Genomic DNA, 15,385 nt, shown 5'->3' on the forward strand with positions numbered 1-15,385 from the left:
AGCAAGCTGAGCCGGGTGGCGTTGGGTTGGGGTCGGGGTCGGCTGCGCTCGGAGGATGGAACCGGAGCCCGAACCTGAGCCGCCGTGCCGGTAACGCGGGGCTGCCCGGCCTGGCATGGCCCCGGGAGAGCTGCTGACCTCCGGCCCCGCGTCCCCCGCGCAGGTGAGCCAGCCAGGGGAGCGTGACAGGTGGACGCGCGTGGGCGTGGACGTGGAGAGGGAGGCAACTCAGCTACATCTGCCGCTTCGGCTGCCGGGTGGGCATCTGTGGGCACGCGTTCATGTGGCACACCGGCTCACCCCGTGCTGCCCCATGGGGCTCTCTCTTTGCCTTTCCCTCGCAGGGCCGGGCCCCCCTCTGGCTGCGCGCCCACGTGGGCGGCCTGCTCTTTAGCCTGGGCTGCGCGATCCAGCGGCACTGTGGCAAGGTGCTCTTCGTGGGTCTGCTGGCCTTCGGGGCACTTGCGCTGGGCCTGCGTGGGGCTGCAGTGGAGACAGACCTAGAGCGCCTCTGGGTGGAAGGTGAGACGGCCTGGCCTGGCCTTGGTGGGGGAGTGGGACACGAGGGGCAGTCGTGGATTTGATGGTCCATCCCTGCTGACCTGTCAAACACAGGGTGTGGGCCCGCCAGCGTGGACCTCAGCGGCTTCGGGCAGAGGCAGGCGGGAGCAAAGCTTCTCTTCCTGGTGGAACCATCTGATCAAAATGGTGTCTTTGTTTTTAATAAGTTCAGCTGGCTCCTTCTTTCTCTCCTTCCGGGACACGGTGGTTCCCCCCACACTCCTCCTTCAGTGGGAAGGTGGCATTCCTGCCTCCCTTCCCCTGGTCAGTCGGAGTCTCACCCCTCTTATCAGTGCTGGGGTTCAGACCAGATGGTTCTTTCCCAGTGTGTGCTGCCTCCTCCCAGCCTGGCTTGCCTCAGCCTCCGAGTTCACTTGAGCCCCACCGCTGCCTGGGTGGTCCCAAATGGCTCTTGGATTTCCTGCCACAATAGAAGCCGCCTTCCTCCCCTCCCCTGCCCAGTTCCATGGGGCTGCTCCCCTCCATGCAGCTCAAGTGGCCCCCCCACCTGCTTCCCAGGCTCAGCAAGGGGCCTTGTTACTAGAAGAAACTTTCCTCCTCCTGGGTGGCACCCAGCTCCAGGGGCTTTTCTGTCCCTGGGACAGGACCCCCCTGAACCTCCATGGTCCTTCAACCTGTCTGGCAGGAGGAGTACAACTCTTGGTCAACTCTCTACAGCTCGGATTTAGAGGGTCCCCAAGACACCCCCTCTTATCTCTTATGCCCTCTACCTTCAAAGCTGTACCAGCTTCGGGCTGAGGCTTTGCTCTTGGGTCTCCTCCTTGCCTTAAGGGTGGGGCCTCAGGGATCTGACCTACCCCATCACTGTCTGGAAGAGAGAATGAAGCCACCTTGGGACAAATAGGGCCTGGTTCCTGGGGCCTCCTGAACTGGGAGGAGGGGCATCAGGCTGTTTCAAGTAGTTTCTCTAGGTGCTTTCTGCTTGTCTCCTATATTCTTGCTCGGGTACCCAGTACAAGGGCTGCTGTCCCTCATTCTCCCATCTCTGAGTATACACAGACCTTTCTGTCTTCCCTTTACCTTCAAAATTAGCCTGGTTATCCAGCTTCCCCAGCCATCCCACACATCTCTCACTTCCCTCTTGGCTGATGTTCAGCCTTGTATCTCTCTTGTCTCACAGCTATCTCCATATGATAGGCCCTTCTCTTCTAACCCTGAGACTTCACTTGGTCTCTCTATGGCACTTTGACTTTTCCTAATTCTTCCCATCCCACTGACTTGCTCACGCAGGTTTGTCTTTTCTTCCTGTTGCCCATACACACTCTGGCTCCTTTCTGACCACAGTGGGGCTACTCATGTTACCCTGATTGTAGCTAAAAAATAAATTGCAAGAAAAACTTGTGATGTAGCACGTAGTGTTGGGGACAAATGCAGGCACAGGACGCTGGGAAAGGGGGCTTAGGATGGTCACAGTAGAAGTGTGAGGAGTGACTTGGGGTGTGAGTACTGGTAGCATTGTGTTGGTAGCATTGATCCAGTTTGGGATCTGTGGACCTTAAAGTGAGGAAAGCATTGAGAGAGAAGGCTAGAGAAGGTAGACTGAGAGATGGGGGACAGGCCTTATCAGGCCCCAGATTGCCAGGCTGATGAGTCTAGATTCTGACTGTAGCCAGTAAAAAGCACTGAAGACTTTTGGGTGGAGGAGGTAAGTCAGAGCTGAAGTTTAAGTAGGAAAAGCCAGATGGGTCAGGAATGTGTTGTGGGGGTCCCAAGACCCAAACTGGGGTGGCAGCAGTGGGAATGAAGACCTGGGTGGTCTCTCTGGGAAGGAGGGTGGCGTTCCTAAAGCCTGGAGGCATGGGAGGGAGGGAGGGGCCAGAGAACACCCAAAAGCACTGGGGGAGGGGAGAAGGGGGAGAGAACTGGTTTGGGAGGCCCTGCTTATGGAGAAGTCTTCTTCTTGGGTTATGTACCCCCTCATGGGCTCTTATGGGTCCTGTCTGGGTGCTGGGGTGGTGGAGCCTGGCTTAGGGCAGGGGATGTGGTATGTCCCATTCTTTAGACAGAAATGTTGCTACCTACCACTGGTGAATCCATTCCTTTTTGTACTGGAGAGCCTCCTTAGGCCCATCCGGGGCTAGCCCCAATACAGGTTTTCCTTGCCACCACCCATATCGTAGATTCTCGGGCATTGCCAAGGTACACAGGTTTAGTGAGAGTCATTGGTGTGAACAAGAGGCTAAGGAAATAGAGGACACCTTAGACCAGTGTGGTGGGTCCGAATGGGAAGGTAAAGGGCCCAATGACTGATCACAGCTGGAGGATAATGTTCAGGTCTGCCACAGTTTAGGAGAGACCACAGACTTATAGATGTGGAAGTTGGAAAGCAGCAGCCGTCCCACCCCTCATTTTATAACCAAGGACTTGAGGCCCAAAAAAGTCGAGGCATTTACCCAGGGGCACAGTAAACTGGCCACAGTTCCTCTTAACTCCAGATCCCAAAGGATGCTGCATAATCTGGGGAGCATCCCAAGGAGGCACAGATACTAGCATGCTGAAGGGCCTCAGAGAAGATCAAACTTGGAGGGATTTGTGATGTTGGGGATCATAGCACATCATAGAGAAGAGGGGACACCAGACCTTTTCAGATGCAGAGATTGAGGACCAGAGAGTTCTGTGACTTGCCCAGGGTAATCCAGCTAGTTAGTACTGAGGGTAGGATTTGAACCCAGGTTTTCCTATTAGTAGCAAGTAGCTACTTCTAAGATTTGCCAAGTAATTTTCTTGTGTGTGTGTGTGTGTGTGTGTGTGTGTGTGTGTGTGTGTAAACTCATTTGATTTTTACAAACATTTTGTGGGGTAGGTGCTATTATTATCACCCCCATTTTATAAATGAGGAAACTGACAGAGGGGTTAAACATTTTGTCTGGGCTCACACACCTAGCATATGTCCAAGGAAGGATTCAAACTCAGGCCTTCTGATTTCAAATTCTGTGCTCTTTCTACCAGGTTAGCTTGGAAAAGAGATGATCCTTGGGATGTGGGCCTGAAAACTCAGAGGAACATAGCAGCTGAACATGACAGTGAAAGTATTAGGGTTCATGAAAGTCAGGGGACCCTGGGGAACATACATTCAGTTGGAAGAATTGAGTAGGAGTGGGGTTGCGGAGCAGTACAGAAAGGCAGATGGAGACGCTGACCCAAGGTGGCATCAGCTATCTATACAGGAAGTAGTGAATTTCTCATCTCTGGGGGTCTATCAAATGAGAGAATATTTGCACAATGCTTTGCAAACTATATAAATGCTAGCTAGTTCTTATTTAAGTAGATACTGGACACTCACTGGCCAGGGTAGCTGTCTCCGGAGAATGGACTGGGTACTTCTGAGGGCCCTAAGGGCTCTGAAAGTCTATTGCTGGGACTGCCTTCATCATCATCCTTTCTCTCATTTCATCCCTTCTCTTTCCCTGACTTTCTCACTCTCCATTCACTAGTTCCTTCCCTTCTGACTGGGAGGGAAGCTGTCCCTGGTCAGACCTCATCTGTCCCCCAGACTAGTTCTCAGTGTGGTGGACTCTCATCTCACTTGCTGTTTGCCAGCCTTCTCTGGGGGGACCCCAGGGCCCTGGAGTCTCCCCTTCCTCACTGTTGTCTCACTGAAGTGCTCTTCAGCCTTTGGCATTCTTGCTGCCATCAGCCTTACTCCAAGAACTTTTCTAGAGCCCCCAGGTCACTTATACAGGTCCAGACTCACTGGGGAGAACCCCAGACCTTCGTTTATCTCCAGACAGACAGCTCTCTGTCCCTCTTCTTACATACCGCAGTCATCTACATGCCTCCCAGCAAAGCCTGGTGTAGGAGGATTTCCCAGATGGAGCCTTTTTGGTGCCCCTGTGGCACTTATTCCGGTGATCCTGCCTTGGATGCAATGACGCTATTCTCTGGGTTTTTCTAAAAATCACTTTTTCCCTACATGTCCTTACCTTTCTTCCCTCTTGTCTCCTTTTTTTTTTCTTTTTGGAGGGCAATTGGAGTTAAGCAACTTGCCCAAGGTCACATAGCTAGTAAGAGTTAAGTGTCTGAGGCTGAATTTGAATTCAGGTCCTCCTGACTTCAGGGCCAGTGCTCTATTCACTGTGCCACATAGCCACCCCCTCTTATCTCCTTTAAGAAAGGGAGTGGTACAGAGGGCATTGCCCGATGCCTTTATAATTTCATTTCCCTTTGGTAGCTTAGAGCTGGCTGGGCCCCAGTAACTCTCAGGTCTGCTTCCTCTATAGCACACAAAACTCATAGCCATTCAGACTCTTTCTGCAGACTTCTTATGCATGGGAACTGGCTGCCTTCCTGAGTAGTCAGCTACTCTTCAGGGAGCACTTATCATGAGGAAGGTTGTCTTTACACGGAGCCCTTTCACCTCTTTGCACCCCTCCTCAATCCTGGTTTCCAGTTGTCATCATCATTCCCTGTATGCGCAGAAGACTCTCTTCCCTGAGCTTCCACATTGCATCTGGTGGGTCAAGAATTGTACCTGGAGTTCAGATCATTCCAGCTGCATGACAATGGGCAAGTGACCTCTCTCTCAGCCTCAGTTTCCAACTCTGTAAAACAGGGTTAATAACACTTGGGATATGTGCTTCCCAGGGTTTGTGGTGAGCTCAGTTCAAATGGAAGTGAGTTTTTAAAATAATATTTTAATTTTTCTCCAGTTATATGTAAAGATAATTTTAACAGTCCTTTTAAAACAACTTTTGAATTCCACATTTTTTCTCTCTCTCTCTTGCCTTTCCCCCTCACTGAGACAGTAAGCAATTATATATATGCAATCATACAAAACATTTCCACAATTGTGGGGGAAAACCCCCCCAAAAATAAAAAATAGTATGCTTTGATCTGCATTCAGCCTCAGTTCTTTCTCTGGATGTGGACAGACAGCATCTTTCATCATTAAGTCCTTTAGAATTGTCTTGGATCATTGTTGCCAAAAATAGCTAAGTTATTCAGAGTTGATCATGATACAATGTTGGGTTCTGTTCACTTTATTTTGTATCAGTTTGTATAAAAACTTTCCAAGTTTTTTCTGAAATCTGCCTACTCATTATTTCTTATAGCACAATAGCATTCTATTACAAATGGAAGTGTTTGTAAAACAGGGAGGAACCTTGAGGTCTTATTGTATACCCCAGAGATATCCCACCCCTTCCTGTCCAGCTGAGTACTTTCTGACAAGTCTCTTCCAGACTCTTCTGCCCCGGTTCAAGCCCCCTCTGTGTCTCTGCTCTGGCCCTACGTACTGACCTCATGAGCACTTCTGAACCTTGAACTCTCTCCCTCCCTCCACTTTCTTCTATAACTCTCTGGTCTTAGGCATATAGACTTTGCTTCTCAACCTTCCCTAGCCCCACACTGTTGAGTGAAAAGCCTTGGGATGGCTCAGTCTGAATTCCAGAGCCTTCCACAGTCTGGCTGTCCAGTCTCATTTTTTCCTACTGTGACCCCATTGACCTCTGGGATCTTCCCAGGAGGTGCATCCTGTCCATTTTTTCTTTCCTACCCCCCTTGGTCTAGTGGCCTCCCCTCTTAGTATCCCTGCCTAGAGAGCTCATGCTGATGTCCTCAGCCAAGCAGCGATCCTGGCCACAGGCAGGTTTGGCATTTGTGTTTGTGGGGTTTCTGTCTGTGTTTCCTCCTTTTCTGCTAAACTGTGAACTCTTTAGGAGAAGAGCCAGCTGGGTTCCTCGTATCTCTCCCACCACTATGCTTAGGATAGGGTGCTTGCCATATAGCGGCACCAAGGTCAGGACTGGGAGGCTGGAGTAGGCTGGGATCACCGGCCCCTGGGGCTGACCATTATGTTCCTCTTCCTCTTCCTCCTTCTCTGTCTGGAGACAGTGGGCAGCCGGGTGAGCCAGGAGCTACGTTACACAAAGGAGAAGCTTGGGGAAGAGGCTGTGTACACCTCCCAGACCCTGATCCAAACTGCCCGTGGAGCCAGTGAGAACATCCTCACTCCTGAGGCTCTGGGCCTCCACCTTCAGGCTGCCTTGGCAGCGAGCAAAGTCCAAGTTTCCCTCTATGGAAAGTGAGTCTGGCTGGGGCCTGGGCCAGAGTGGGGGGGTGGGGTCCCTGAGCCAGGAGGACTCAGAGTTTGGGGTGGCCAGGGCCTGGGAGAGGGGAGAGGCCTCAATTCAGGGGCCCTTCCTCCCAACCTTTCCATCTCCCCTGTTTCTAGGTCCTGGGATCTGAACAAAATCTGCTACAAGGCAGGAGTCCCAGTCATTGAGAATGGGATGATTGAGCGGGTAAGTGGTCAGGGGAGCCGGGCAGGAGGCAGTTGGGAAAGAGTAGAGGAGGAGGGAGGCTGGCGACCCAGGCCTCCTGGAACCTGACCAGGGCGAACGTTTGCTGGCAGATGATCGAGAAGCTGTTTCCCTGTGTGATCCTCACCCCACTGGACTGCTTTTGGGAGGGAGCCAAACTTCAGGGAGGCTCTGCATACCTACCGTGAGTGACGTTTCTTCCCTACCCTGGCCTGAGGGGGCACCTGGCCACCCAGTACAGGGGAGTAGCCCAAGGCTGCAGCCAGGCCTCTGGGTATCCTCATCCTGACAGAAGCTGTCCTCTCTGGGTATGGTTGGGAAGTAAACCAGATGACAAGTGCACGTAGCCATTGGCCAAGGCCCCTCTGTTCCCTGCCTCTGCAGAAGGGCAACCCATGTATGTGATGCATGGCAGAGTCTGTCTCTGGCCAGACCTATGGGCATTGGTCTGGGTGTTTAGGCATGTGTGCACATAGTGGGAATGAGAACCATGCACGAGCTCCTCCCTAGCCAGGAGCCCCTACCGAATCTTAGCCAGTCAGGCCTCCACCTCTGCCTTATACCTTCACTGTGGGGTGGGAGCTTTGGAGGATCTGTCCTCTGTCCCCCAGAGAGAGGTAGTTATGCAAATAATTAAACAAGTGAATTTAGGGGGAGAAACCAGAGCAGGAGTGAGGGCCCAGGGTAAGAGTAGGGATTCACAAACCTTCCTCCCCCTTTCTTGGTCTAGGGGCCGACCTGATATTCAATGGACCAACCTGGACCCTGAGCAACTTCTGGAAGAGTTAGGCCCTTTTGCCTCCCTCGAGGGCTTCCGGGAGCTCCTGGACAAGGCCCAGGTGGGCCAGGCCTATGTTGGGCGGCCCTGCCTGCATCCTGATGACCCCCACTGCCCAGCCAGTGCCCCTAATCACCATAGCAGGCAGGTATGTGAGTGTGGGAGGGAGGGATCATGAAAGAGAACCCAGGGACCCCTGCCCCAAGGGCCACCAGCCTCACTCATCAGCAGAGCCCATGGTGAGGACCAATCCCTTTTGCCCTGGCTTCACTTGAACTTGGAACTTTTTACTTAGAGATTTAACTAGGAAATTAAGAGAAAAGAGTAGAAAGAAAAACAAACCAAACCAAGAGATGTTTGAGGACCCAGGCCTGGGTCCCCTGCCTCCACCTACACCAGGTTCCTGAGCTGGATGGTCAGTCAGGGCCCATCCAGGCCTGCTCTTCTAGGTCTGGGATAGTCACAGACTACTTTATTTACCAAGGGCTTTCTAAGTGGGTCCAACCACCAAGAGACCCCAAAGTTTGAGAACACCTGGGCTAGAGCATCCCAGATCTTCCCAAAGGAAGGAGAGTTGTCAATGTGCCAAGGCCCCTGGCCATCAAGCCCTGCCCATCTACTCTGCCACCCTGGGATAGAGCCCACCCTCCTGGTCTTCTGCAGGTCCCAGACATTGCACGGGAATTGAGCGGCGGCTGCCACGGCTTCTCACGCAAGTTTATGCACTGGCAGGAGGAGCTGCTGCTGGGCAGCCCGGTGAGGAGCCCTCAGGGCCGGCTGCTCAGGTGGGGAGCCCCCGAGGGAGGGGGGGCATGGGGTCTCTGTGGCTCAGGGGCTGCTCAGTGGGGGTTGGGTCACTAGGGCTGGGCAGCCGGGTCAGTGACCCCCTCTGCTCCCTTTCCTCTCCCCCAGTGCGGAAGCCCTTCAGAGTACCTTTCTGCTCATGAGTCCTCGGCAGCTGTATGACCATTACCGTGGAGACTATGAGACCCATGACATCAGCTGGAGTGAGACCCAGGCAGGCGCCGTGCTCCAGGCCTGGCAGAGGCGCTTTGTGGAGGTCAGCGGGGTGGGACGGAGACCTTACACCTGCCCTTTCCACCCATCCTTGGACCCCCCATGCCCCCATCTGACCACTGTTACCCCTTTGTCCCCCATGTGACCACAGTTACCCCTTCATGCTCCCCTAACCCTCACACCCTCTTCATTCCTCTGTCTGACTGCCATTCCCTCTTCATGCCCCCCGATCGCCATGCCCTCTCCATATCCCCTCTGACCACCATGCCCTCTCCATCCACCCCTCTGACCACCGTGCCCTCTCCATCCCCCCTCTGACCACCATGCCATTTCCATCTCCCCTCTGACCACCGTGCCCTCTCCATGCCCCCCTCTGACCACCGTGTCCTTGCCCCTTTTTAGCTGGCACAGCAGTCGGTGCCCCAGAATGCGTCTCAGCAGATCCACGCCTTCTCTGCCACCACTCTGGATGACCTCCTACGCTCCTTCTCTGACATCAGCGCAGTCCGTGTGGCTGGTGGCTACCTCCTCATGGTAGGTGGGGCCATGCCAGCTTGAGAAGTGCCCCATCACTCAGGGCTTCTTGGAGCAGGGATGGCCTGGTGCCTCCCTGACCCAGCCGTGTCCCCTCTCTCTCTTCCCTTAGCTTGCCTATGCCTGTGTGACCATGCTCCGTTGGGATTGCTCCAAGTCCCAGGGGGCCGTTGGCCTGGCTGGGGTTCTGCTGGTTGCCCTGTCTGTGGCCTCTGGCCTTGGCCTCTGCTCACTATTGGGTATGACCTTCAATGCTGCTACAACCCAGGTATGGCTTCTTTCCCAAGGGCCTGGAAGGTCTAGGTCCTATCCCTGGAACCTCTAGTCACCGATGCCCCCCTCTCTCTGGCTCTTCCACAGGTGCTTCCATTCCTGGCCCTGGGCATTGGGGTGGATGACATGTTTCTGTTGGCTCATGCCTTCACTGAGGCCCCGTCTGGCACCCCCTTGCAGGTGAGCCCCTGGCTGGGTCCTGTTCTTCCCACCCTGATCCCAACACCCACCCCTTGCGGCAGCCCCAGTAACAGCTTTTGTTCCTGGCAGGAGCGGACAGGCGAGTGTCTGCAACGCACGGGCACCAGCGTAGCGCTTACCTCTGTCAACAACCTGGTGGCCTTCTTCATGGCTGCCCTCGTCCCCATCCCTGCACTTCGTGCCTTCTCCCTACAGGTGAGGAGCCCAAGGCTGCCCACAGCGGGTGGGGGGGAGGGGAAAGTAGGAGTGGAGCCCCTGTGTCTCTGAGCCCCCTTACCCTCCCTCCACCCCTCTAGGCTGCGGTGGTGGTCAGCTGTAATTTCACCGCCGTCCTGCTCATATTCCCGGCCATCCTCAGCTTGGATCTGCACCGGCGGCATCGGCAGCGGCTGGATGTGCTCTGCTGCTTCTCCAGGTATGTGAGGGGGGGCTGGGGGGAGACCCCTGGGGGGCACAGGCTTCCAGTTCCTCACTCTGCCTCCCCCTCCAGCTTGTGCTCTTCCTGCTTCTGCCTCAGTGGTGTAGATGGGCATTCAGCAACAAGGTTGTGCCATCCTGGAGCTGAGTCCCTCCCTCCTGCCCTGTGTCCCTCCCCAACAGAGGACATGGATATGTCATGGGGACCCTCCCATGTCTCTTCCAGCCCCTGCTCTTCTCGGGTGATTCAGATCCAGCCCCAGGAGCTAGGGGAGGTCCAGATGCCCAGAAGTGGGGCCCATCTGACAGCTACAGTCCAGGCCTTTGCCCGCTGTGATACTGCTGGACAGCACGTGGTCACCATCCTGCCCCCTACAACACACCTGGCACCTCTCCCCACTGAGCCTCTGGGCTCCCAGCTCTTTGGCCCCATGGGTTCAACAAGAGACTTGCTGGGCCAGGTGGCTGGGCCAGGACGGGGGCAGTTGTGCCGGACGCTGCCCTGTGCCCGCTGGAATCTATCTCGTTTTGCCCGCTGTCAGTACGCACCCCTGCTGCTGCAGCCACGAACCAAGGTACTGCTAGTGACAACCATGGACTTAGCTGAGTAGGCTGGGGGTGGAGAGGGTCAGTCAACCTTGAATCTCTGGGTGATTCCCTGTGCCTGCCCAACCTTCATAGACATTCTCCCCCCAGGGCCTGGTCCTGGTGCTGTTCGGGGCCCTGCTGGGCCTGAGCCTGTATGGAGCCACCTGGGTGCAGGATGGGCTGACTCTGACAGATGTTGTGCCCCGGGGCACCAAGGAATATGACTTCTTGACTGCCCAGATCAAGTACTTCTCCCTGTACGAGGTGGCCCTCGTGACCCAGGGCGGCTTCGACTATGCCCACTCCCAGCAGGCCCTGCTGGATCTGCACAGCCGTTTCAGCGCCCTCAAGTCCGTGCTGGCACCACAACCTCCCCGAAGCTGGCTGCATCGCTATAGCGCCTGGCTCCAAGGTGAGGTTCCAGGGATGGCTGGGGTGGAGAGGGCCCAGAAGGCTGGGATGACTGGCCTTCCTTGACCTTCTGTCTTCCATCCTTGCAGGAATCCAGGCTGCCTTTGACCAGGACTGGGCAGCCGGCCTCATCACACGCCACTCATGCCGCAATGGTTCTGAGGATGGTGCCCTGGCCTACAGGCTGCTCATCCAAACGGGAGATGCCAAGGAGCCCTTGGACTATAGCCAGGTTAGTGGAAGCCTGGTCCAGCAGGCAAGGAGGGGCCCGTCCGACTCAGTCCACATTCATGAAGCACCTACTATGTGCCAGGGTCCGCACCAAACCTCTCATCCAGTGATCGCTCACAGCCTTCCTACTGAGGAGTGCTAGTCCTGAGGGGAAGGGGTTTAGGATGCAGGCTGGCCTCTCCCTCCTTCCCAGTGCGGAGCTTCTGGGAGGGAGATTGGATCCCACCTTCAACCCTCCCTCCCCTCCTAGTTGGACAAGCGGAAGCTCGTGGATGCAGATGGCCTCATCCTGCCTGAGCTCTTCTACGTTGGGCTGACCGTATGGGTGAGCAGAGACCCCTTGGGCCTGGCTGCCTCCCAAGCCAACTTCTATCCACCTCCCCCTGAGTGGCTTCACGACAAATATGACAGCACAGGCGAGAGTTTGCACAGTGAGTGGAGAGGGCCTGGGGGGCAGGCAGGCTTGGGAACCCGTGCTGGTTCCTGCATTCACCCAATCTTCCTCCACAGTCCCTGCGGCCCCACCCCTGGAGTTCGCCCAATTCCCCTTCCTACTGAGTGGACTCCGACAGACAGCGGACTTTGTGGAGGCCATCGAGGGGGCCCGGGCTGCCTGTGAAGAGGCAGCCCAGGCCGGGATCCGAGCCTACCCCAGTGGCTCCCCCTTTCTCTTCTGGGAACAGTACCTGGGCCTTCGTCGCTGCTTTCTGCTGGCTGTCTGTGTGCTGCTGGCCTGCACCTTTGTGGTCTGCGCCTTGCTATTGCTCAGTCCCTGGACAGCTGGCCTCATTGTGAGTGCCCCCTTCGCCCCCACTTCCACCAAATGCCTGGCCTAGAGCAGCAGTGTTCCCCTCCTCTGTTCCCCTTAATCCTCCTCCCTTTCCTCCTCTCTCCCAGGTGCTGGTGCTGGCCATGATGACTGTGGAGTTATTTGGCATCATGGGCTTCCTGGGCATCAAACTCAGTGCCATCCCTGTGGTAATTCTTGTGGCCTCTGTGGGCATTGGCGTGGAGTTCACCGCTCATGTGGCTCTGGTAAGTGGATGGTCTTTCCCCGGAAGCCTGGGACCCAGGAGGGCTATGTGTTGGCCCAGCTTGGAGCCAGGGTATCCTAGACAAATGATACCCTCTCCTCCCCATGGTCGTCAGTGGAATCTTACTGTCCTCAGAGACTATTGACTGGTGGATGAGAGCCAGCCCTTGGGGGACGGGGTTTCCTTGTGTCCAAGACTAGGTTGGGTTGGTTTTCTGAGCCATCCCAGCTCTGCTTGGTCCCAAAAGACCCCAAGCAAAGCTGCTTCCAGTCAGGATGGGCTGCTTCTGGGAGGAGTAGCCTCCCCCTCCTTGGAGGCCCTCTGCCCATTTGTCAAAGACATTGTACCAGGATCCCTGATTAAGTCCTAATTGGACTAGGTGCCCCCAAAGGCTCCTTAGTCTCTGAGATGCTGGGACTCAGTCCTCTCTCACCCCACCCCCAGGGCCTGTCGGATCCCATTAGAGCCCCAGGCCCCAATTCCCTGCTACACCCTTGGAGGCTGCAAAGGGGATCTCAACTCTCCTCTTCCTGAGGCTCTCCAATAGCCCTTGCCAGCTCAGCCTTTGAAGGCCTCCCCTCAGATTATCCCTAGAAGTGTTGAGCCCAGAGGCTTAGTTCAGGCCCATTCTGGGCCTCTTCCTCCCCCAGGGCTTTCTGACAGCCACAGGCAGCCGGGATGTGCGTTCAGCCCAGGCCTTAGAGCACATGTTTGCACCAGTGATGGATGGGGCCGTGTCCACTCTGCTGGGCCTGCTCATGCTGGCTGGCTCTGACTTTGACTTTATTGTAAGGTATGGCTATCCCCAGCCCCCTGTGGCTGTCCCCTTCTCAGGCTCTGGTCCCCAACAAGACACATTTCTTCCTCCCCAGGCCCTGGGCAATACGGGCACCACGTGGTGCTCCCCTGGGTAGCACGCTTCTTATACCAGGACCCCTCTGTCTCTTCCACCAGGTACTTCTTTGTGGTGCTGACGGTTCTGACGGGCCTAGGTCTACTTCACGGGCTTGTTCTGCTTCCTGTGCTGCTGTCCATCCTGGGACCCCCATCCCAGGTGATTCCTCAACCCCCCACTGTGGAATCCCCCTCTCCCCCTCTCACCTCCATCATGTGGCCCTTATCCCAGACACACACACATCCATTGTTGCCCCATTCCCAGTGGGCATCTTGGCATCCCTTGCCCACAGTCCAGGGACCTCTCTTGCCTGTCTCTGCTGCCCTTCTCCCCTCTCAGAGATGAATAAAGAGCAGGAGGGAGCCCAGCTCAGCTCAGCCCTGAACCCACATTTATGTTCTGTTTCCTCCAGGTAACGCTGCCAGATGGAGGGAGCCGCCTGCCCCGCCCTGACCCAGTGTCACTGCCGCTCAGTCCTCCTCACTTCTTCCTGGGCTCGAGCCCAGGCTTCAGGGGTCCTGAGACAGGAACAGGGGATGCCCCCAGCACCTTCATCCTGCCCCCAGCCCATTCCCATATCTTGGTGGAGGCCAGCAAGGACCCCAGCTTCCCAACCATCACGGTGAGAGTACTTGACTGGGGTGGCAGGGAGGGCAAACAATTTTGGCTGATAGCCCGCCGGGGCTCAACCTGCCCACTCTCTCTCCCACAGGTGGTACAGACGTACAAGGACAGCCCTCCTGGCCCTGGCCTTCCCTCCCTCACAGGCACAGCAGGAAGTGAGGCCCACTGGGGGCCACATACAAGCCCAGGAGCCTTTACCACTCTGACAGCCTCTGTCACTGTGGCCCTGCACCCGCCACCACTGCCAGGCAGCTATGTCCAGGAGGTCTCTGAGGAGCCCAGGCACCCTCTGGCCACAGAGCCCAAGGGACCTGGTCCCCGCTGCTAGGATGGGCCTGGTAGCATCTATGCAAAGCAGCCCTGATGCTGTAGTATCACCTGCCTCCAAGGGAGGAGTGTGTGTGTGTGTGTGTGTGTGTGTGCGCGCGCGCGCGTGTGTGTGTGTGCGCGTGTGTTCGTGTATGTGTGTGCGCTCGCTTGTGTGCCCACCTGTTCAGGTGTCCCTGAGCACCTTGACCCAGGCCCCTCCACAGCTGCCCTGAGGGGCTTCAGGGAAACCTGCCCAGGAGCCCTGCCCTTTCCTTCAAAGGGTGGGAGCCCCAGCCAGGGGTTCAGTCTGTCCATCTGTGTCTGTGTCTGTACCTGCCCCCCTCCTGCCCCAGAAGTTATTTATATGAAGAGGTTTATTTTTGTAAAGCTGATGGCTCAGCTGTAAATCTTATTTTTAAAGAGTAAATATATACATATCTATTCTCTATACCCTCTGGAATGCCTCCTGGTGCTGGGGGGAGCAGGGCAAGCAATGCTCAGGAGCCAAGGTCTGAGCACTGTCCCCTGGGGCTTGGCCAAGAGTTGGATCTGCAGCCCCAGAACCAAGGCTGAGCTTGGGGGCCCCATCTCAGCCCTTCAGGTAGTAAGTGACTCCTTCAGGATAAACCAGGAAGGCTGAGTCTAGTTATGGGGAGGGTCAGCAGCCCTGGATATAAGTCTGAGACCCTGCTCTGTTGGCCCCAAGGCTTCAAGTACTCAACCAGCTTTCCTCAGCTCCCCCTGCCCCTGACATTCAGTGGGAGTTCAGCCTTAGCACATCTCACCCATCCCTGACCTGACAGAGGAGGAAACTGAGGCCTGGAAAGGGGCTGGGCCTTGCTGTCCACCAAATCTGTGGCCTGGTAGGGTCCTCCCAAGGCAGGGCTCCCTCATAATACACATGCTGTGGGTCAATTCTCTACTGATCCACAGAAGTCAGCCACCATTTCCTTGGCAACCTTGCTGGAGCCACTTGGCTCCAGACTCCTCAGGTTCAGAGCCCAGACCCTACTGACCCTCAGCTTGCACCCCCAGGCAGGGAGAAGGGCTCACAGCTGGGCCTTCTAGCTCCCCAGGAGGAGGCTGGGCACTAGACTGGCTTAGCGATGGTACCCAGAAGGTGCCGGTAACCAGGCTCACTGCCTCTCTCTGGGCCACCCCAACACCACGTGCCCCATAGACACAAGCTCCAGCCCCCAATGAAGGCTAGAAGAGGTCCAAAGCAGGCTTT

At 55.8% G+C, this 15,385-nt stretch overlaps 1 protein-coding gene across 1 annotated transcript; it reads left to right on the forward strand.

The window, feature by feature from the left end:
• Positions 1-14,602, forward strand: LOC138165409 (protein patched homolog 2-like). The gene is made up of 23 exons (XM_069093737.1): positions 1-163; positions 345-522; positions 6,415-6,604; positions 6,755-6,824; positions 6,935-7,026; positions 7,573-7,768; positions 8,284-8,405; positions 8,533-8,680; positions 9,040-9,171; positions 9,284-9,439; positions 9,532-9,624; positions 9,715-9,840; positions 9,942-10,060; positions 10,289-10,637; positions 10,759-11,062; positions 11,151-11,293; positions 11,543-11,723; positions 11,803-12,083; positions 12,190-12,327; positions 12,977-13,119; positions 13,281-13,380; positions 13,634-13,843; positions 13,934-14,602. Exons 1-23 carry the CDS (start codon positions 116-118, stop codon positions 14,171-14,173), a joined length of 3,759 nt encoding a protein of 1,252 aa, XP_068949838.1. The 5' UTR covers positions 1-115; the 3' UTR covers positions 14,174-14,602.
• Positions 14,603-15,385: the final 783 nt, after the last annotated feature.

This window comes from Petaurus breviceps, unplaced genomic scaffold (genome assembly GCF_028583685.1).
Source record: "Petaurus breviceps papuanus isolate PSGF00001 unplaced genomic scaffold, PetGlider_PUasm1.0 208, whole genome shotgun sequence".
NCBI lineage: Eukaryota > Metazoa > Chordata > Mammalia > Diprotodontia > Petauridae > Petaurus > Petaurus breviceps.